At 57.1% G+C, this 19,569-nt stretch overlaps 4 protein-coding genes across 12 annotated transcripts; 2 read left to right on the plus strand and 2 right to left on the minus strand.

Moving 5' to 3' along the window:
• Window positions 1-126: 126 nt before the first annotated feature.
• Window positions 127-1,837, plus strand: B3GALT4 (beta-1,3-galactosyltransferase 4). The gene is made up of 2 exons (XM_032649983.1): window positions 127-194; window positions 374-1,837. Exon 2 carries the CDS (start codon window positions 397-399, stop codon window positions 1,531-1,533), a length of 1,137 nt encoding a protein of 378 aa, XP_032505874.1. The 5' UTR covers window positions 127-194; window positions 374-396; the 3' UTR covers window positions 1,534-1,837.
• Window positions 1,838-2,106: 269 nt separating this feature from the next.
• WDR46 (WD repeat domain 46) lies at window positions 2,107-9,096 on the minus strand. Of its 2 annotated transcripts, XM_032649985.1 has the most exons (15): window positions 8,934-9,096; window positions 8,622-8,834; window positions 8,433-8,513; window positions 8,177-8,289; window positions 7,965-8,052; window positions 7,781-7,842; window positions 7,455-7,559; window positions 7,199-7,349; window positions 6,938-7,073; window positions 6,502-6,601; window positions 3,195-3,508; window positions 2,954-3,048; window positions 2,717-2,812; window positions 2,476-2,589; window positions 2,107-2,388 (listed from the first exon to the last, which is right to left on the minus strand). In XM_032649985.1, the coding sequence occupies exons 1-15, from the start codon at window positions 9,000-9,002 to the stop codon at window positions 2,290-2,292; spliced, it is 1,836 nt and encodes a 611-aa protein (XP_032505876.1). In that variant the 5' UTR covers window positions 9,003-9,096; the 3' UTR covers window positions 2,107-2,289. The 2 variants fall into 2 exon arrangements, with proteins under 2 accessions (XP_032505876.1, XP_032505875.1); XM_032649984.1 differs by having other exon boundaries at window positions 2,107-2,589.
• Window positions 9,097-9,404: 308 nt separating this feature from the next.
• Window positions 9,405-10,746, plus strand: PFDN6 (prefoldin subunit 6). The gene is made up of 5 exons (XM_032649927.1): window positions 9,405-9,447; window positions 9,661-9,739; window positions 10,009-10,079; window positions 10,161-10,285; window positions 10,533-10,746. Exons 2-5 carry the CDS (start codon window positions 9,676-9,678, stop codon window positions 10,660-10,662), a joined length of 390 nt encoding a protein of 129 aa, XP_032505818.1. The 5' UTR covers window positions 9,405-9,447; window positions 9,661-9,675; the 3' UTR covers window positions 10,663-10,746.
• A 262-nt stretch (window positions 10,747-11,008) lies between these two features.
• RGL2 (ral guanine nucleotide dissociation stimulator like 2) lies at window positions 11,009-18,959 on the minus strand. 8 transcript variants are annotated; one of them, XM_032649900.1, is made up of 18 exons: window positions 18,801-18,959; window positions 18,367-18,575; window positions 17,016-17,099; window positions 16,582-16,760; window positions 16,401-16,451; window positions 16,014-16,311; window positions 15,492-15,743; window positions 15,306-15,409; window positions 15,128-15,212; window positions 14,980-15,048; window positions 14,739-14,813; window positions 14,134-14,166; window positions 13,892-14,013; window positions 13,700-13,795; window positions 13,506-13,617; window positions 13,107-13,397; window positions 12,357-12,471; window positions 11,009-12,248 (listed from the first exon to the last, which is right to left on the minus strand). In XM_032649900.1, exons 2-18 carry the CDS (start codon window positions 18,532-18,534, stop codon window positions 12,037-12,039), a joined length of 2,346 nt encoding a protein of 781 aa, XP_032505791.1. In that variant the 5' UTR covers window positions 18,535-18,575; window positions 18,801-18,959; the 3' UTR covers window positions 11,009-12,036. The 8 variants fall into 8 exon arrangements, with proteins under 8 accessions (XP_032505791.1, XP_032505790.1, XP_032505798.1 ...); XM_032649903.1 differs by having other exon boundaries at window positions 12,079-12,248; window positions 12,320-12,471; XM_032649899.1 differs by having other exon boundaries at window positions 11,009-12,471.
• Window positions 18,960-19,569: the final 610 nt, after the last annotated feature.

Consider the following 19,569-nt stretch of genomic DNA (forward strand, 5'->3'; position numbering starts at 1 on the left):
TGCTCCCTCCCCTCTGCATTCTGCTTGCCGCCCGGCTGCGAAGCTTCTGACGGGGTTGCCGGGGACGCGCACGCCACGCCACGCCCTCCCAGCGAGAGGGGCGGGACTAGGCCGCTTCCGCGGACGGGGGAGGTGACTGTTGAAGCGGAAACCCGCCGGCCATGGAGGCAGGCCTCGGCGGCCGAGCCGACAAGGTAACCTCCCCTCAGCTGCAGCCATGGGCCCCGCCGTGCCGCCTCCCGCGCCGGCACCTTAGGGCGCTGGTACAGGCCGTGCCCTCCGCCCGCCCCAGCCCTGGCGTGGCCGGTTAGGGACCGAAGTGTCCTAGAGCTGCACTCTCCGCCCTCTAACCGCGTTCCATCTTTCCCTCCAGGTCCCCTCCGACTGCGCCGCACCATGCGCCTCAGCCTCTTCCGGCGCCTTCTCCTGGCCGCCCTGCTGCTCGTGATTGTCTGGACGCTCTTTGGGCCCTCGGGCATAGGGGAGGAGCTGCTGAGCCTCTCGCTAGCCTCCCTGCTCCCAGGCCCGGCCTCGCCCGGGCCGCCCCTGACCCTGCCCCGCCTCCTGATCCCCAACGAGGAGGCGTGCGGCGGTCCCGGCCCCCCGCCCTTCCTGCTAATCCTGGTGTGCACGGCCCCGGATAACCTGAACCAGAGAAACGCCATTCGGGCCTCGTGGGGCCGGCTGCGCGAGGCCCGAGGGCTCAGGGTGCAGACTGTCTTTCTGCTGGGAGAGCCCAGCTGGGGCTCGCGCGGGAACGACCTGGCGCGGGAGTCAGCGGCCCAGGGGGACATAATGCAGGCGGCTTTCCAGGATTCCTACCGCAACCTCACTCTCAAGACCCTCAGCGGGCTGAACTGGGCCAACAAACACTGCCCCGTGGCCCGCTACATCCTCAAGACCGACGATGATGTGTTCGTCAATGTCCCCGAACTGGTATCAGAGCTGGTCCGGCGAGGAGGCCGCTGGGAGCAATGGGAAAGGGGCATGGGGTCCCCGAGAAAGGCGAAAGTTGGAGATGAAAAGTGGGAAGGAGGCCGCACCTTGGCAAGCCAGCCTGTGCCTCTCTTGTACCTGGGCCGTGTGCATTGGCGGGTGCACCCCTCTCGGACACCAGGGGGCAAGCACCAGATATCAGAGAAACAGTGGCCTCCAACCTGGGGCCCCTTTCCCCCCTACGCCTCAGGCACGGGGTATGTGCTATCGGCTTCTGCTGTGCAGCTCATACTGAAGGTAGCCAGCCGGGCACCCCTTCTGCCACTGGAGGATGTCTTTGTGGGGTTAAGTGCCCGACGAGGAGGCCTCGCCCCTACCCACTGTGTCAAGCTGGCTGGTGCCACCCACTACCCCCTGGATCGGTGCTGCTATGGAAAATTCCTGCTGACATCCCACAAGCTGGACCCCTGGGAGATGCAGGAAGCCTGGAAGCTGGTGGGTGGCTCTGACGGGGAAAGAACTGTACCCTTCTGCTCCCGGCTTCAGGGAGTCCTCGGCATCCTCCGATGCCGGGTAATAGCCTGGCTTCACAGCTGAGAGGGCGTGAGCGCCCAAGAGAGGGGTGAGGAGCTGAGAGTCCGCCCGCCCGCACCCTCACCACCTTCTCTCTCCCGGGCCCAAGGCAGGGGCTCTAGCTGGCTGCAACTGATTGGTTGCCGTACACCAGATGCTCAGTCTGTCACTGAAGACTGAGGGATACAGGATACACCTAGGGGGCTGCCTGGCCTGCCAGCCCCAAACATGGTCATCAGGAAGAGCCGCACATGCTGGGTTGTTCTCTCCAGCCACGGCAGGGGAGGGGCACAAGCCCCTCAATAAACTTGTCTCTTTTCCTCTTCGAGTACAGTGTGGTCCTCACCAGGAGTCTCAGATCACAAACCTGGGGAACTTGAAGGCTACCAGAGCCTGCTGGATGGAAAGGACATCTCCAGGGATGTGGGAGAGAGAGGACAGCCTCTCCCTGGAGGAAGGCCCTAGAGAGCCAGACTAAAGCCACAGCGACCACAAGATAGGGGTGAGGGTAGAAGCAAGACACCACGACCTCTCGCGTCTGAGAGCAGCCCCAGGCCGGACGTGGGAAGGGAACAGGTCCACGGGATGATCCAGACATGTTATCCAAAAACCCACCTTCCTGTTTAATACCAAGCCCTCTCCCACAACACCCAGGAGTCAGCTTTCCACCCCCTGTGGGGGAGGGGGCTCACTGCTCCCTCCTCATTCCAGGGAACAGGTCATTCCCCACAGGTGCTCTTGGGGAGAGAATGTCGTTCCCAGGAACCCCTGGAGCCTGGCTCAGCGCACAAATCTGTCCAGGGCAGATGGCCGGGCCCCCATGGGCTTGGCCTTCTCTTGCTTCTGCGGCTGCTGCTCCAAGCTCTGCCGGACTTTGTCCTGGGGTGGGGAGAAAGGGGCGAGATGAGAAGTGGCAGGAGGGCATAGCCCACAGGCCACCCGGCCCATCCCCCAGCGCTCACTTACCCTGTGTTCCTCATCCATGACCTTCCTCTTCCTCTTCACCAGACTTGCTGTGGAGCTGCGGCCCTTCTGCTTTGGCTTTGGCTGGAAGGGAGGCTTGGTGTCGGGATTGTAGCCCTGAGGGAGGGGACAGAAGTGAAACCTGAAACAGACTTCCAAGGCAGGGAACTGCACTTCTGAGGACATGGTGAGGACAGGATGTGAGGGTGAGGAAGGCCCGGGCCCTCCGGGGCCTGCTCCATACCAGCCTCTCTAGCCGTTCCTTCTCTTCCTGCTCCAGAGAGATGACATCAACCTCTGCCAGGGCTCTTGGGTCCAGACAGATGAGCTCTGCAGGTACCTGGGTGTGTCACAGATGGACAGGAACGCGTAAGGAGCCACAGGAGGGTGACACCAAAGAGGGCCGGAAACCAGAGATGCCGCTGAAGCCCACTCTTCCCCAAGACCCCCGGGCCCAAACCACACGCAGACACTTCCTCACCTTCTCCAGCAGGGCCTTCACCTCCCACTCCTGGCGCTGCTTCCGGCTCCTGTATGGGTTACTCTCCAGGCCGTCGAAGTTGGGCTCAGCAGCCCCTGGAGGGAGGAGGGAACACAGAACTGTAAACAGGAACCTGCTCCAGCCTAAGCAAGCCCCTGGCCCCCAGCTGTCTCAGGGTCAGGCCCACTCCAGCTTCCACCCTGAGGTCATCCACTTAAGAGCCCCAGCCCTGCCCACTCACCAGGGACCAGCATGCTGGTGATGCCCCCGCTGTGCCCCACTCCCAGCACATCTTCAAAGGGGCAGAACTGAAGGCCATGCACGTGGCCTAAGAGCCGGTGGGTGAGGTAGGGCTGCTCCAGGGACGGGGGGCTGGCCTTGCCCTGTCCTGCCCATATGTTGACCACATCGCCCGTTCCTGCAGCCAGCAGTCCCCGCTGGGAGAAGGCCAGGTGCCCCGCTCCCTGGGGCAGGGTCCGAGCGCTCAGAGGCTGGAACGTCCCTCGCAAGTCAAAGATCTTCAGCTGGTGGTCCAGGCCAGAGGTGGCCATGTGCCTGGGGGCAAGGGCGGCTGATTAATCCATAGTATGAGCTTACTGGGCAGGCCTGTGGCCAAGTCCAGGCATCAGGTCTGGTTGAGGAGAAGAAGACCAATAGTGACAGTAATCACTACCATCACACCACACACTCCACGCACCTCTTCTCAGTGAGGCGGCTGTACTATTTCCATTTCCCTTTTACAGAGAAGAAACTGAAGCTAGCTCAGAGAAAGGAAATCAGGGGGAGTGGTAGAGCTAGAATTCAAGTCAGACCTGTGTCTTTAGCGTCTGTGCTCTTACCCACTCACGACATGTGAATGAAAAGGAGGACACACACGACAATCTACACCCAGGTGTGAGGTCCCACCACATAGACAGGCAGCCCATCGGTAAGCAGTGGGAAGGGCTCACAGCAGTGGTCAGGGAGGGCTTCGTGGGACTTGAGCCATTCTAGGTAATTCTCAAGAAAGCACAAAAAAACAGAGATGCATGTATAAGCAGGTACAAATGAATTAACATCAGAGCATGGAGACAGGGAGATGGAAGCAGGGGTTTGTTTTCCAGGCTGGTGGGAAATATGGCCAGGAAGGCCAGGAGGGGACAAATTGCAGGGGCTCCTGAAGGTCAGACGGGAGATAGTTCCCAAAGCTGCTCTCCGGCAATGACAGGCCACAAGATGGAGACTGCATGGACCTGAAAAAACCTCCTTAGGAAGCAAGGAAGTGATGCACTAGAGGGCTCTGCCCCGCCCCCTTCCCTTGAAGGAGGGTGGGCAAGGTGGGTGACCAAATCCTCTCAAGGAAGCATGTACCATGCAAGTCATTTACTTGCAGAGGTTGGAGTTTCTATTGATGTTCAAGTTGCTCCTCAGGGAGGCTGAAGGGGGACCAGCCAGGCCAGGGGATGTATGTTTGCCAGAAGCCAAAGACCCTCCTCTTAGCCTTGGCTGTGAACCCAGGAGGAAGACACTAAGGAGTTCCTACTTGAGCAGAGACTTGGCCTGTGATGGGGCCGAAAAGAGGCCCAGCTGGCTACTTGTCCTGACAAGACAATCAGGGCCCAGCTCCACCTGCGGGAGAGGCCATCAGCACAAACCAGGACTTATGGAGGGCTCCTGGGACACAGGGTCACACCCTTCACTGAGCCAACAACTGAGGAGCACACGCTGGCTCCTGCCCCAAACACACCCAGCTCTGGGATCCCCTGTGCAAATGCCCACCCAGTGGCCAGATGGGTATCCAAGGCCACACTACCACGCTACTGAACTTGCAAGAAACACTTCAGCTTTGCGAGTCCAATCCAATCCTAATGCAAGCTGCCAGAAAGCCAGCTGAGGACGACAGTCAGCCTCATCTCTGGAGCCCCTGTGGCTGGTCTGAGGCACCCCTGAGGAGGACCAGAGCTAAGCCGGGGTGGGCCCAAGACCAAGGACCAGAGCCGTCTGGTGTCAGGCTGTTGACCAAACCTCCGTGAAGGAACTGATGGAGCCCTGAGCACAGGAGTAGCTGACCCAGGCAGCCTGGGGAAGGCCAAGTCCAGCTCAGGTCCAATGGCCCACAGAAGGCAGAAAACCTCAGGACAGGCCCCCTGACAGTCCTAGCACCAGACTGGCACAGACATGGAGTAAACAGGGCAGAAGCAAACCACTTGTCCACAGAGACGCAACTATGGGGGGCCCAGGAGGCGTGAGCATCTGGCAGGCTTTCATAAGTTGGTAGCCACTGGGCTTTTCTTCTTCCTGATTTTCTATCAAACAACTTAAAAGTAAGGTTATGGAGTTAATACTTAATGTAGAAGATTCCTGAACAATGGTGTAAAAGGAGGAAAGCCATGTGGGAAAGAGTATTCTGACATCAATACCCAGGACACACAAGAAGGAGGAAGAACTGGAGGCTAGAAACTGTGAGACACTGAGAATGGCGAGAAACAGACCTTGGAGGGACCCTAGAGGGGAAAAGCAGTCAGGACTTCACAGCAGTCGTGAGGCGGAAATTCAAAGCAGACCTGCCACCCCCAACCCTTCACATCACCAGCCAGACCTAAAGAGGACAATCGTCTTTGACAAAGATGATGAAATACAGCGCTCCCTACCCACCAGGCACCATGATCAACTCTATAGGCCTTAACTCGCGTTCATGCCTACAACAGTTTTCTAAGCTAAGCCCCCAGGCTTGGCAAACTATGGCCCATGAGCCAACAAAGCCAGCGCACCACCTATTTCTGTATAGCCCACAAGCTGTAAAGAATGGTTTTTACATTTTTAAGTGGTTGGGAAAAAAAATCAAAAGAAATATATTTTGAAACATGAAAATTATTTGAAAACTCCAATGTCAGCATCTACAAATAAAGATTTATTGGGACACAGTCACACTCATTCAGTTACTTATTCTGTGGCTGCTTTTTGTGCTACAACAGCACGGTACTGTGGTCAAGACTGACACCACGTAAAGCATCTCACTTGAGAGCATTTCAAGTACCAAAATCTCTACACAGATCGCCATCTGTAGATAAACATTTGCAATTGGGTTGGATGATGTGCGACACTAACTTTCAACCTCAATTAAACCAAATGTTATTCTCAAAAACAGGAATCCAGTTCTCATGAGTAGACCTGTATTACAAAAATATTGTGTTCAATTATTTTTCTAAGTTCATTGCTTAAAAACTTGCAATCCTGTGGTTCCTCTTGTTATTTAAGGACCTACATAAATCACTCAGATATGCCCCAATGCCAACAAGCCTAAAATACTTACTATCAGGCTCTTTACAGAAAAAGTCTTCTGGCCCTTGAGCGAGACACTCATATCCCCAGTCTCAGGATGAGGACAATGAGTGGTACACCGAGGTCACCTAACATGCTCGCTGACATAGCTGGTCAGGAATAACACCAGGATTTAAACCCAAGCAGCTTGGCTGCAGCGTCTGTGCCCCTCCTCTCCTTTCTGCCGAGCTGTGACACACACACTGCCCCTCACCCCCCAGCACCTCAGGCCCAAACAAGTGACTTACGTGCCTGTAGAATCTACTGCCACAGCCCGGACCCCACCACGGTGACAGAGAATCTTTGCCAGTGGCTCCTTCATGGCTGGGCTCCATAAAGACACAGTCCCTAGGCATCAGAGGAGAACTTTAGTTACTAAAAGGGTGCTGAGGTGATTAAACCTGGGAAAGATGGGGGCTCAAGGCCAAGGAGTAACAAGAGAGGGAAGCAGAGGAGCAACCTGAAGGGACCCGTTAAAAGCAAATATAGAAAAAAAGCAGGGGCATTCCCTGGTGGTCCAGTGGTTAATACTCAGAGTTTTCAATGCCAAGGGCCCAGGTTCGATCCCTGGTCGGAGAACTAAGATCCCTCAAGCTGAAAAAAAAAAAAAAAAAAAGAAAAGAAAAGACAAGACATGAAAAGTAGGACAGGATGGTCAGGGTCAAAGTTCACCCAGGGACCGACCATTGCTGTGTCCCAGATGGATGACGGCATTGTAAGGGTTCTGAGTCATGATGTTGAGCCGTCCAGCCCGAGCATTCAGAGCTGCCACAATCTTTCCCACTGACACGTCCAGGTAGGTCAGAAACCCTGTCTCTGACTAAGAGAGAGAGAGAGAAAATGAGTCCTGATTGCCCTCTGTCCTTCCTCTACTGGGGCCCCAGGGGAGGATGGTCAGTCTTCTCAGGGCCTGCCACCCGGTCCCTGTGCTCCGCAGCCACTCACAGCTGTGGCCAGGAGAAAGTGGAAAGGCAGGAACTCAAGCTGCGTGATGCGGTCACAGCGGCGGATGCAATGGAGCTCGATGCCCTGGTTGTCGTAAATGTGAAGCCAGCGGTTCTGGGCGACAGCAAGCAGTGCCTCCGAATGCAGAAACCTGGGAGGAGCAGAGTAACAGTACAACATGAAAGGGAGTCACTGGCTGTCATTCGATCAGGGATGGGCTGTCTCAGCCCCACCGCTGCTAACCGAGGCCACTGACCGGATGTCCCGCACTGCCTCCATGACGTTGATCTCGCACATGAGCTTCTTTGTCACCCAATCAAGGGCGGCCACATGACCCCGGCGCCCTCCGAAAGCCAAGTGTCTGTTGGAGTTGGAGGACAGGCAGGGTGTCAGTTCGGGGGGGCACCTGGGCTCAGACGTCTGCCCTACGCCAGCTCCTTCTCTCCAGGTGAGAGCAGAGATGCTGCCATACACGCGCACCCTCACATGCAAGCAAATCACAAGACCCTCCCCACATCAACAACCCAGACACACACTGGTATGGCTGAGATGAGTAAGACTGAAGTAACTGGAATTCCTTACCTCCCAGTTCGAGAGTAATTAAGCCTGTAGGGTCCAAACTGCCTCAAGTTCAAGTCAAAATGCTAGAAAAAAAAGAAAGAAAAGAAATAATTGGCTCCCTTTGGTAATTTTCTCTTCTAGTCCCCACTCCCATCTTACTCTGCATCCATCAACCCATTGGCCCTTTTTCCATCCTCAGGCTCACTTTGGCTGCACTTGCAACGTCCACAGCCTCCACGATGTCAGCCTGGCGTATCTTTGCTGTGTCCTCCCCATCCTCTCCTTCCAGAAACCTGCAAATGAGCATCAGGAATGAATTAAGGCTTCCTAATATGAAGTGGGTGTACCAACATAAAAATGAGAAATGAGAGCCCCATAAAGCAGGGGCTGGGGAGGCCCACATTAGGGTCCACTCACCCAGGTTCCTCAGCAAGCAGCAGCTCAGAACGAGCAGCTTTGACACTTATTTCCTCTTCTTGAGCTTCAGCCGCCTCAAGTCGGCTCCGGATTTTGGTCTCAGAACGTGGCAGCTACGACATCGTTGGTGGAGAAGGAGTGGGAGAAGAACCAAGGGATATGGGGGTCACAAGAGAGCCACCTGGCCCCGCCTCCATCCAACTCACCCAGTCACTCCCTGCCTGCAACCCCTCCCCACTCTCCGACTGGTCCTCACCTTTTTGGATTTGTCAATGCGACAGAACTTCTGAACCACCTCCACAGGGACGGGGGCGGGGCCTGTAAATGGGTCCTGGGCCTGGGGCAGGGAGGCGGCAATTAGGAAACAGGCTCAGGTTGACCCCAACCCTCGTACCCTCAAGCACAAGGCGACTTGCCTTGCCACCCTATCAGGTCCCAGGCTCACCCCAGACAAGCTCCGCTGAGGCCCTGGACTCCTCCGTTCCCGGGGTTTCTTCGGGACCTGGGGCTTCTTGGAGATCCGAGACTTCTTTGTGCTGTGAGTGTTCTTTGGCTTCTGGGGGCGGAGCTCTCGATTCCTCTTCCGTTTACGAGGTGGACCTGGAGAGGCTCCCGCAGCAGTCTGAGTGGTCTCTTCCTCCCAGTATCGCCGCGGTTTCTGCCAGCAGATCAGGATCCCCGATAGTGCGCTGCCCCTCGCCCCGCCCCTCCAACCCCGCAGCTAAAAACTTCCCTTCAACCCCAAGGAGGTCTCTACCTTCTTCTTGCCCTGAAGTTTGTCTTTCTTGGGCGGGACATTATTGCCCAGCTTGGGGACCGTCTCCATCTAGTCCACTCGAACCACGATACACGTGCAAACTCTTCTCAGCTGTCCCACAATCGGATGGAGAACTCCCGGAAGTTCTCCGACCCTCATCCAATCAGCGCCGCCCCAGGTCTGAAGTCTTCTAGGCGCCATCTTGACTGAGGGCGCGCTCGCCACTGAGGGCCTCCGCGGGCCTTGGCCCCGCACTCCCATGCAGCAGCTTATGCCCGAGTAATGAAAGAGAGGCTGTCCGGGGCCAGGACCCAAGCAACCGTGCAGTTTCTTTTTCCAGCTTGGTTTCCCCATCTTGCCTAAAACCTTCCAAATCCAGTCTTTTCAGCGGAAAGCCGCTCATTCAACATGTTAGAACTACATTTCCCGGCATGCACCAGACGAAACCTTCCGGCGCCGTCTTTTCCCGGCATTCGTTGTTTACTTCCGGGTTTACCAATACTGACGGGAGAACGTGAGTGGGTCAGGGATTCGGTTGAGGGGTTTGGGGTCCTGTTTCGCCCGCCACCCCCTGGGGCAGGGGTGAAGCAGATACTCCGGATCCGGAGAGACTGCGGTGTTCCGAGAGGCTGCCTGTCAGGAGGGCTGTCATTTCCGCAGGCCAGAAAAGGGAGCTCGGGTACCTTCCAGAGTGTGAGACCCAGCGGCCCCCTCCCGCTCCCCGCAGGCTTTCGTCCCCGCCATGGCTGAGCTAATCCAGAAGAAGCTACAGGGAGAAGTGGAGAAGTATCAACAGCTACAGAAGGGTAAGGGAGCAGGGTCGGTGTGGCCTCGCCCCAATTCCCTCAAAACCCAAAGCCATACCCAGACCATGTGTTCTGCACTGCCCCCACCCCACCCCCCTACTCCCGGCCCCAGCGTGCGGGTCCATCCCCACCTCTATACTCTTCCCATCCACTGACTCGCCGCCCCGTCCTTGGCCTACTTCCTCAACTGCATCTTTTTCTCATCAGGATTTTGGGGGTCGGGTGGCGCATGTGATGTCTCTAATAAAGTCTTTCCTCCCACCCACCAGACTTGAGTAAATCCATGTCAGGGAGGCAGAAACTAGAGGCACAACTAACAGAAAATAATATCGTGAAGGAGGTGAGAGACTGGGATTTGTGGGGTGAGGAGGGATCTGTCCTGGCAGTAATTCTGATCATGTATGTCCCACCCCTCCATCAGGAACTGGCCCTGCTGGATGGATCCAATGTGGTCTTTAAACTTCTGGGTCCCGTGCTGGTCAAACAGGAGCTGGGGGAAGCTCGGGCCACAGTGGGGAAAAGGCTGGACTACATCACGGCTGAGATGTGAGTCTTTATTCCAGCCCCCTGTGATGTACCTGACGCGTTGGGAAAAAGGTGTTGAGGAACCATCGTAGAGTCGCTCTCCAGAGTATCCCCCAATTGTCCAGTTCCTCCAGCCCTTCCCTTGTAACTCCTCTCCTCCATCCTCCCCTTAGATCTCAAGTTTTCCACCAATCTTCTTCTTGCCTTCAGCACCCTCAACAATAAGTCTCACTAACTTCTCCTTACTTGCTTTTTTGCCTTTCCTTAGTAAGCGATACGAATCCCAGCTCCGGGACCTAGAGCGGCAGTCAGAGCAACAGAGAGAGACCCTTGCTCAGCTGCAGCAGGAGTTCCAGCGGGCCCAGGCAGCAAAAGCAGGGGCTCCTGGGAAGGTCTGACCCTGTCCTGGGGGCGGGGGAGGGGAGGAAACGAGGCAGCTCTAGGGTCTATACTGTAGCTAATAAAATGTGAAAATACCTGGCTGTTTTCTGACCAGTTGCTTCTGTCATAATTGTCTCCATCCATTCTCCTGGTCCCTTCCATCTTATATGTTTATCACCTGCATTACTCTCTCAGGTCCAGATCCTGGAATTCCAGCACTGGAATCTCTGTGTGGCAGAGTAACCCTTCTCTCTTGAGACTAAAATCCGAAATGTCTCAAACCTAATTCTTGCCTGTATGTGGAACCCTTAACTCTTCCATATCTTGGTTGGAAACATGAAAAGGGCATTTACAACACAATAATTTCAGGGAAAGTGAGTTTATTGAAGAACTCACAATTCTCTAACCCCAGAATGAAACACGGTGACCCTCCTTTGCTATGATTTCTTGTCATCCTCACAATAGCCCTGGCATATTAGTTCTTTTTAGTCTCTTTCTTCCTAGAATTTGAGTGTAGCTTAAACTGATTTCAAGCCCCAGCACATAATGCATTGTAATATTGTAAGGTCTCCCAGTTTGTACATTGTCCGCAAAGTTGTTCTTCCATTTCTTTGTCCTAAAATTGTTTCTTACAAATTCAGAGTCAGGGGTGTTCTTCATGCTGATCGCTTTAATTGGGATGGCTAGTACTTGACATGGGTTTGTAGCAACTGAGGAGAAAAGCGTAAGAGCAAAGAAAGGGACCAGGGATGGCGAGGTTGCTGGGGAGGAACAAACCATTCTGAGGAGACCGTTTCCACCAAGTCCTTGCTTCCAGCTCTTCATGGATAGAGAACATTGGGCCCCTCTTTTTCCACGGTGTCTACCTTCAGCCAACTCCCCACCCCCACTCCAAGCAGCTAGTTCGTACACACTGCAAGGATGGGAGTAGAGTTCAGGTAGTGTTTTGGTTTATTAGTGTTGTCACAGTGACAGGAACCCCCAGACTAGGAAGAGGAACTCCTACTAGAACCTTTTCCTTACCATTCCCTTCCCCTGGGGCTCAGAGCCTCTAGGCTTTTCTTTTCCTCCTACTTCCAGGCCTTTCCTTGGCCCTTAGCATGTTAGGATGTGGCCAGGAATCAGAAACGGATCCTTTTCCCAGCACTAGCTGTGTGCTGCATTCATGGAAAGTGGGAAGCTATACACAGGTATCCGTCTTGGGTACCAAGATTACCAGTTCCCATAGGGCTGGATCTCGGCTGGCTGGTAAACCAGTGGCACTTCACTGCCCCAGGGTGGATGGCCATCCTTCTGGATTTTTTCCCAGTGTGGCAACTGCCACCATTCAGGATGGCTCCCCACGTCTGGCACGGCCACCGTGAGTTCTAGGAGCCAACAGGGCTTCGTCCTCAGAACAGTGCTCGGGCAATCTTCCTCCCTTTGGCCTTGATCCTGGGAAAAGAACCCCCTCCTCCCTCAGTTGGGGGAGTTCCCGAGGCAGAAGGGCCACTGGCGCGGCCCAGTGTAGCAGTGGAGGGCTGTCGCCGCTGCCGCAGGAGGAAATCGAGTGAAGCTCCATCCATAGCGTAGAAGACGTTAGCCGAGGGGGGGATGGTCAGCTCTGTAGGTTCAGAAAGGGTGTCAAACACAAACACAGTCATTCCCCGCACAACCCCCCGGATGTGGACGCACTCTCCTCCAGAGTCTGTCTGCCTTCCCAGCTTCTGACCTCGCTCCCCTGGGAGCAGCTGCACTAGCTCATACTCTGAAGCCACCGCAGAATCACGATTGTTTTTCTTAAGGACACGACTGATGACACTTGGAGCCTTGTCCTGGCTTGTCACCTGGCAGGACAGCAGACCAAAAGAGCAATCAGTTGGCCATGATGACCTGTGCTTTCCATTTTTCCAACCCTAGCCAGTAATCCCAACCAGAAAAGGTTACCCACACCCAAACTTTCAAGCGAAGCGGGAAACCCAACATGGTGGCTCCCTGTACTCCATCCGCCAGCCCACATAGTTGCTGGGCTGCTTCCTGTGGGGAAACTGCTATTGGTTCTGAAAATCTAATACAGCCACCCAAAGTTCAAGGTGCACCAGCTAACGCAAAGTAACCTTCAAAAGAAAACATGTTGCTAAAACCAAAGGTCAATTAAAAGTAAAAACAGGGCTTCCCTGGTGGCACAGTGGTTGACAGTCCACCTGCCGATGCAGGGGACACGGGTTCGTGCCCCGGGCCGGGAGGATCCCACATGCCGCGGAGCGGCTAGGCCCGTGAGCCATGGCCGCTGAGCCTGTGCGTCCGGAGCCTGTGCTCCGCAACGGGAGAGATCACAGCAGTGAGAGGCCCGTGTACCGCAAAAAAAAAAAAAAGTAAAAGCATCCTCCCATTTGGCTGTTGACATCTAAGACATCATCCATCTCTAGTCCCTCGGGGGGCACCATCCTTCACCCCACCTCCCAGCCCACAGCTCCCTCACCAAGATGCTCTTGTAGACACTGCCGTCTTCCCCCAGCTCCATCTGGACTCGGATGATGCGGCAATCAGAGGTCCCTGGCCCAGGCCCCCCTCCCCCATATCCAGCCCCCCTGGAGGCCCCTTCTGCACCCCCACTGAGCGGGGAGCCACAGGAGGCTGAGCGGCGGTGACCTCGAGAAGGCCTCGGGGAGGAAGCTGGGGGAGAGAGGTGGCTGGGGTCAGCGGGACTCTGCAGGGCTGGAGTGCTTTCCAGGGTGGAGTCCAGAGATGAGACAGACGGCCACTTCATGTGCTGGGGACAAACGACACAGGGAACTGGCACGAAGGCAGGGAGGTCAAGGAAGAAGGATTCACAAAGTCAGGGTCAGTGTTGAGGTCAGAGGTCAGGAGCGGAGCTCACCTGGGCCAGCCGTGTCAGCAGTGGAGCGGGGGTTGCAGGCACCTCCTCTGCCCCCACATTTGGCCAGTCCCAGGAGACAAGGGGTGTGGGACCTCCAACAGAACCCAGCACCCTGGAGTGGCAGGACATTGGGAAGGTCAGAGGGAGAAGGACAAGTCCCCAAGAGACCACCCTCCAACCACTGACTCCCTCACTCTGTCCACTGTGAGATGACAAGCGTTGGCCGAAGCACCCGCGGGGCAGGAGGGTCACTGCTACTGGATGGCTCCACCTCACAGGACACTTGATGGCTGGGGATGGGGGCAATGGGCAGAGGTCAGTGCATGACATACTGACCCCCACGCCCAGCCTGAGCCCTGGAGTCCCAGCCGCACCCAGCCAGTCACCTCTGGGCCTCTGTCAGTGGCCGGAGCCCCTGTAGCCACCGCTGGATATCGGGGTCAGGTCGGAGGTCATAGCCACGACATTTGTTCTGGAGCTGCCTCAGCTCAGAAAGGACAGCAAACTCCTAGGAAGGAGCCCACAGACTGCAGGTGCCAAAATTCAGGAACCCCTGACTCTGCCCTCCTCTCCCCTTCCTGGGATGTAGCTAGGGACAGCTAGCATCCAGCCCAAATGCTCCCCTCACCTTCCTCCGCTTGTCAAAATTGATGTATCCGTTCTGCAAGGATAAAGGGGATGGGGTGAGGGTCCCAACCCTGCCACAGAGAGAACATCCCCTCTCCCAAACACTCACTTCACTCGGCCTCTCTGACTCCTCTTGCCCTCGCCCTCCTCCCCCTCTCATCCATCATGCCCTAAGCCCCCTACCTTACCCTTTAAATAGAACATCATGGGTCAAAATTGTGTCCACTTTACAGTTGAGAAAATTAGAGCTCAGAAAAGATAAGGAACTTGCCCAAGATCCCAGTATTGGTTTATTTAGCAAACTATATATGCTTACATCTCAGGCATGTTCTGAGCACTCGCCAAACATTAATTCATTTAACTCTCATAATAAAAGGTTGATGTAGATACGTCACTAGTTTCCCATTTACAAATCACTAAGGCACAAGGAGGTTAAACAAACTTGCCGAAGTAACAGAGTCCTGGCAGTGCTTCTGCCTTGCAGCCCCTTCTGGAAGGAGGTCTGTCTGACCCTGAGGCCTACTCATTCCATTATCGCAATGCATACACACACACACACACACACACGCACACGCACGCACACACACACACACACACACCACTGACCTCCAGCTCATCCTTGGAGGCTGCGTCCAGCATCACAAGGTCCTTCAAGAAGGTGCCAAGGTATGGGACCACACCCTGAGATCAGAGGTAAGAGTCAGTCACCCCTGCCATTGATCCAAGGGCCCTCCATCTCTCCGCACTTTCCTATCCCATTGCCTCAGAGAACAAGCTGAATTCTCCTCACGCTGCGTGCCTCCTCTTCCATCCCTCAGACTGCTTCCACCCCCAACTAGTCACTCACCCCACCCCGGGAGCCAGACCTCGGGGACTTCTTGGAATTGGGCTCCAGAGAAGGCTGCAGCTTCACCTCCTGGTGGTGACAGAACAAGGAGACATGGGGGTGGGGGTGGGGGTGGGGGATGTCTGGGAATGCTGGGAACAGGCCTCACCTGCAGGAGGAGCTCCCGGCTCTGGGAATAATTATCCTCCTCGGAGAAAATCTGGCAGAGGCTGGAAAAGACTCTGAGGCTGTCCCTGGGGAGCAGGGGACAGTGGTCTTGAGGAGGGGCCTGGCTCAGTTGCCCCCCTCCCAGCCCTTACCCGACTCCAGTGCCCCATCCTCCCCACCTGGCTGCTTCCCCCCAGGCTGCCCGAAGCCTGTGGATGGGGCTGGATTGCAGGGCCGACACCACAGCATACACTGAAGAGAAGTTTCGGAGCAGACGGCACTCCTGTGGGGTTCACAAGAGGGGGCCGCAGCTGTGGGCCTCTTTCCACACCACAGTCCCCAGTAGGGCCGAGCCTCTCTCTTACCTCTGCCACACGGATCCACTTCTCCAGCAGTCGGGCCCTCTGAGGGGGACGGAGTGGCCGTATGGTCACCTCCCCAGGCCCCTCTCCGGTTGAGGTAGCCCCCAGGACAGAGCTGACCACTGCCCCTGCCACCTTGTTGAACTGTATGACAGTAGCCCGGACAGACGGGCAGAGATGGGAATGTCCTGGCCGGTCTCTGTGACCCCACAGGCCCCCCAGGCACTGAGAGGGGACCAGATTGAGAAATAGCTCCTGTGGGGCGGAGGTTAGAGGTTAAAGTTTGTAGTCAAGTGAGGTCAGCCTTCCAACATCGGGGGTGTGAGGATCTCAGGTGGCCAAGGAACCAGAGGGACACAGGGTTTGAAGGGCAACAATCAAGAGGAAAGGGGGCAAGGTCAAAACTGGGTGGGCGAAGGAGACTGGGAGCTGGATCAGGAAGGACTGGAAGCACGGTAAGGATCTGGAGTCAGGGACAGGTTAGTAGGGGGCAGGGGGCAGGGGGGTCAGAGGTCAAGGTCTCACCGCATCTAGCAGGGTCAGCTGTTCGGCCAAGTGGTCAGCGAGGAACACCAGGACATCCGTGGGGTCAGCAGGGGGATCGCCGGGGAGGGCCAGGGGCTTAGGAAGTTCGGGGGTCTGGGGGTCCACCCGGGACCGGAGGTTGCAGATGAGGTCAGCGCCGCCCCCCCCAACACCCTCCCCTGCTGCATACCCTGTCCGAAGCAAGAAGCTCTCAAGCCGGTCAATCTGACCCTTGACCTCAGAGCCAAAATCCTCAGGGTGAGAGGCCAGCCAGGTTGACAGTACAGAGATGGCTACCCTGGGAGAAGCGGAATCCGCCAGGGGTCAGATGTCAGGCTGCAGCCTGGGCGGAGGGAACTGTGAGGTTAAGAATCAGGGGTCACTCACCCTTTTGTCCTCTCTAGCTCATCAGTAGGATGAGATTCAAGGGCTTCCAGCCTGGGGAGTGGAAGAGATTCTATCTGTCCATTTTTTCCAAAATGCTAGTGGCTTTGACTATTTGGGCGGGATATTCCGGCTTTAGAAAGTCCAGACATGTAAATGACCCTTGGTCCCTTATGACCCTGACCTGTCAGCCATAAGCCCTAGCAGGGCAGGCGTGGAGGTGAAGGCCCGGTGAGTAGCCAGGAAGGCTGCCGTGAAGGTCACGTCAGTCCCTGATGTCCGGGCGTCCAGCAGGTGTCTGACCAGGGCCTCCAGAGTGCCAGCTCGGAGCCTCCGGGAGGAACGCGGGGGAGGCCTCGGGGCCTGGGGGAGACAGAGGGCCAGTCACTGACCCTTTTTTCAACTCTGCCCCTAGATATCTGGGGGAAATCCCAGACCTAGGAGATGATCCAGGCTCACTGTATTAAGATTCAGAGAGGGCAAAAGACTTGACCTAAGTCACACAGCAGAGTCCAGTCTGCAAACTTCCAACCTGGCACTCTGGCCAGAAAGTTGGCTGGAGGAAGGGGAACTGGGAGGTGGAGGGTCAGAGGTGTGAAGTCAAAGTTATGATCTCACCAAGGGATCAACAGGCCGATACTGGCGACTTGTGACAGTAAAGGTGGCACCATCCTCCTCCTCGTCCCAGACAGACACAGGGGCCTGGAGGAGCAAGGAAGGGAAGGTCAGACAGTTCCCCACCATACCCCACTGCCCAACCCTCAGCCCCAGGCCCTACTCCTCCCTCTGTACCCCTCACCTGTTGCGGCGGGGGACAGTACCAGCGAGTACGAGGGGTGGGGGGGACTGGTGACCCCAGGTCTCCCCCACTGGGGCCCAGACAGCCCCCCGCAAGCCGCCTCAGGGCCCAGTGGAGTCTAGGGGTTTGCCGTGGGGGGCTGGATGGAATGCAGGAACCCTGGTCCTGGAGACCGCTGTAGCCCCTTCCCCCCAGAGCTGAACCCCAGAACAGCGGAGAATCAAGGTGCAAAGGGTAGGAGACGGGAAGCGAGAGAGGCAGAAAGCTTGAGGCAGAGACCTTGAGAAGCTGAAACCTCAGTCACAGGCACAGCCGCACGCTCCGCCCTCCCCCGCAGGAACTGACCAAGCCCAAAGAGTTAGTCCTTCCCCTTAGCCCCCTTTCCCCGGGTCCCTCAGCCCTGGAGACCCCCCTCGAGGTGGCGGCTCTGATCCCAGTACAGGAAGAAGGGGAAGTGGGGATGATGAGGGGGAAAGACTGAGAGTGTCATGTGACCCAGCCCCTCCCCCAACCGATCCCGAAAAACCAGCCCTGCTAGTCACCCAGCCCTCACCCAGACTCAGGACCCAGGAGTCCAAAGCCTCGGGGCCTCAAATCCAACTTTTGGCGCCTCCCGAGGCCCCAGTCATACTCCTGGCCACCGCCATTAGTCCCGGAGAAAAGCAGGTGACCACTCGCCACTCAGCCCGGGATGGTCCCTCCAAGGTCCAAGAACCTTGGCTTCGCGCCTCTACCCAGAGCCCGGCAGGAGAGGGGGGAGGGGTCACGAAGTCAAAGGGTTCCCTCCCCAATCCCGGAATCAAAGGAGCGGGTTACTGTGGAAACAAACCCCTCCCCGCCAAACAAAAACAGGGGGGAAGACAGGGACCTAGACACCAAGCCCAGAGAGACGGGCACACTCGGGCACAGGCGGAGAGGGCCAGAGACCCGCAGGACAGCCAGCCAGACGCTCCTGGCAGGAACAGGGCAGGTTCCTGCGGGCAGGTCCTGAGTCACACTGCGGCACAGAACCACAGAAACGCCGGGACTCCCCGCAGCGGGGAGACAGGCAGACACCAGCGAGAGGCGCGGAAGTAGCTGAGGCAGGAAGAGATGAAGGGACACAGACACCAAAAGGTGGAGAGTCTTAGAAATATACACGCCCCCTACCTCCCACCTCCCGCGTCTCACCTCGTCGTCTTCCTCCTCCTCCTCCTCCTCCTCCTCCTCCTGCCCCCCGCCCACGCCCCGGCCACCTGGGCCCCCACCCCCTTCGGGGTCTCGACTCCGGAAGCTGCTCAGCACGACTCCCCCGGGGGGGCTCGTGTCCCAAAACAGCCGCAGGGGCCGCGGGAGCATGGCCGAGTGAAGGAATCAGCGGGGTCGGGCCATGGGGGCGCCTGGGGAGAGACAGGAGGGGTCAGGTGGAGAATCAGGTGGGCGCGGGGGATCCGGAGGGGAGGTAAGCGGGTGGGTTCTAGGTAACCGGCTAGGAGTCCTGCAGGGAGGATGGGCGGGGGGGGAAGGAGGGATACAGGGGTGGAATATGGGGGGCCTTGCATTTTGGGGATGAGGGGGTCACGAGTACGGGAACGGGCAGGGTCACAGGGTGCTCTGGCTCTGACCTGCTCAGGAGGGGTGGGGGCAGCGCGGGTCCCGGGCCGCTGTTCCCGTAGGTCTCCGGCCCCTGATCAAGTTCCCGGACCGAGTCCCTTCCCTGGCTTTTCCGCACCCCCTTGTACCCCACCCCCTCGCCAGACTCCCGGGCCCTCCCGCCCTTTCCGCTCCCCCCACGTCCGCCCGCTCCGCGAGCAGGAGCCAAAAAGGGAAGGAAGTGAGGACAGGAGCCAGGGCCGCGGACGAGAGGAGCGCTAGACACTCAGGGGCCGGGACCCAGGAGCCCGGGTCTCCAGCTCCGCTGTCCTCGGGCCCCCCGGACTCGGGGATCCTGGAACCCAAGTCGCCCCGCACTGAACTGACATAAAGATTTCAGTCTCCAGCCCCCGGGGAAGGGCAGGAGCCAAATTTGACATTCCTCTCCCCCAACACAACCACTAGGCTAAAACTCCCGGGGGAAGCGTTTTAGACGGGGACGGACACAGTTACTCCAGCCCGTGGGGTTCTACTCCCACCCCCACCCGCGCGTGTAGCGGGCCGAAATCCACTCCGGCTTTTCCTGAGAGCCCTGGGTTCCCGCCCCCTCGGAAGGGGGCGGAGCAGGAAGCCGCCACGTCCGGTTAGGGACTCGGCGCTCGGGGGTTTCCGACGCTAGGGCCTGGATCTCGGTTCACGTACGGTCACCCCTCTAGGGCCGGCTGCTTGAGGGAGTCCTGTCCGCCATTAGTGGCGCCCGACCCCAATCAGTTCCGAAGGGGGATTGGGTGCAGCCGAGGC

The sequence above is a fragment of the Phocoena sinus genome, chromosome 11, assembly GCF_008692025.1.
Source record: "Phocoena sinus isolate mPhoSin1 chromosome 11, mPhoSin1.pri, whole genome shotgun sequence".
Taxonomy (NCBI): domain Eukaryota; kingdom Metazoa; phylum Chordata; class Mammalia; order Artiodactyla; family Phocoenidae; genus Phocoena; species Phocoena sinus.

Bases quoted from the DNA above. Each gene is read 5' to 3' on its own strand.
- RGL2 (XM_032649899.1), bottom strand. From the start codon at position 18,534: ATGCTCCCGCGGCCCCTGCGGCTGTTTTGGGACACGAGCCCCCCCGGG. The intron at 16,761-17,015 runs GTGAGATCATAA...TGTCTCCCCCAG, and splicing joins ATCGGCCTGTTGATCCCTTG to GCCCCGAGGCCTCCCCCGCG. The intron at 13,618-13,699 runs GTGAGGGAGTCA...CTGCCACTCCAG, and splicing joins GTCATCTCACAGTGGACAGA to GGTGCTGGGTTCTGTTGGAG.
- WDR46 (XM_032649984.1), bottom strand. From the start codon at position 9,002: ATGGAGACGGTCCCCAAGCTGGGCAATAATGTCCCGCCCAAGAAAGAC. The intron at 8,290-8,432 runs GTGAGGACCAGT...ACGATGTCGTAG, and splicing joins GCATTGACAAATCCAAAAAG to CTGCCACGTTCTGAGACCAA. The intron at 8,053-8,176 runs GTGAGTGGACCC...GCTCATTTGCAG, and splicing joins CTGCTTGCTGAGGAACCTGG to GTTTCTGGAAGGAGAGGATG.
- PFDN6 (XM_032649927.1), top strand. From the start codon at position 9,676: ATGGCTGAGCTAATCCAGAAGAAGCTACAGGGAGAAGTGGAGAAGTAT. The intron at 9,740-10,008 runs GTAAGGGAGCAG...CCCACCCACCAG, and splicing joins GTATCAACAGCTACAGAAGG to ACTTGAGTAAATCCATGTCA. The intron at 10,286-10,532 runs GTGAGTCTTTAT...GCCTTTCCTTAG, and splicing joins GACTACATCACGGCTGAGAT to TAAGCGATACGAATCCCAGC.
- B3GALT4 (XM_032649983.1), top strand. From the start codon at position 397: ATGCGCCTCAGCCTCTTCCGGCGCCTTCTCCTGGCCGCCCTGCTGCTC.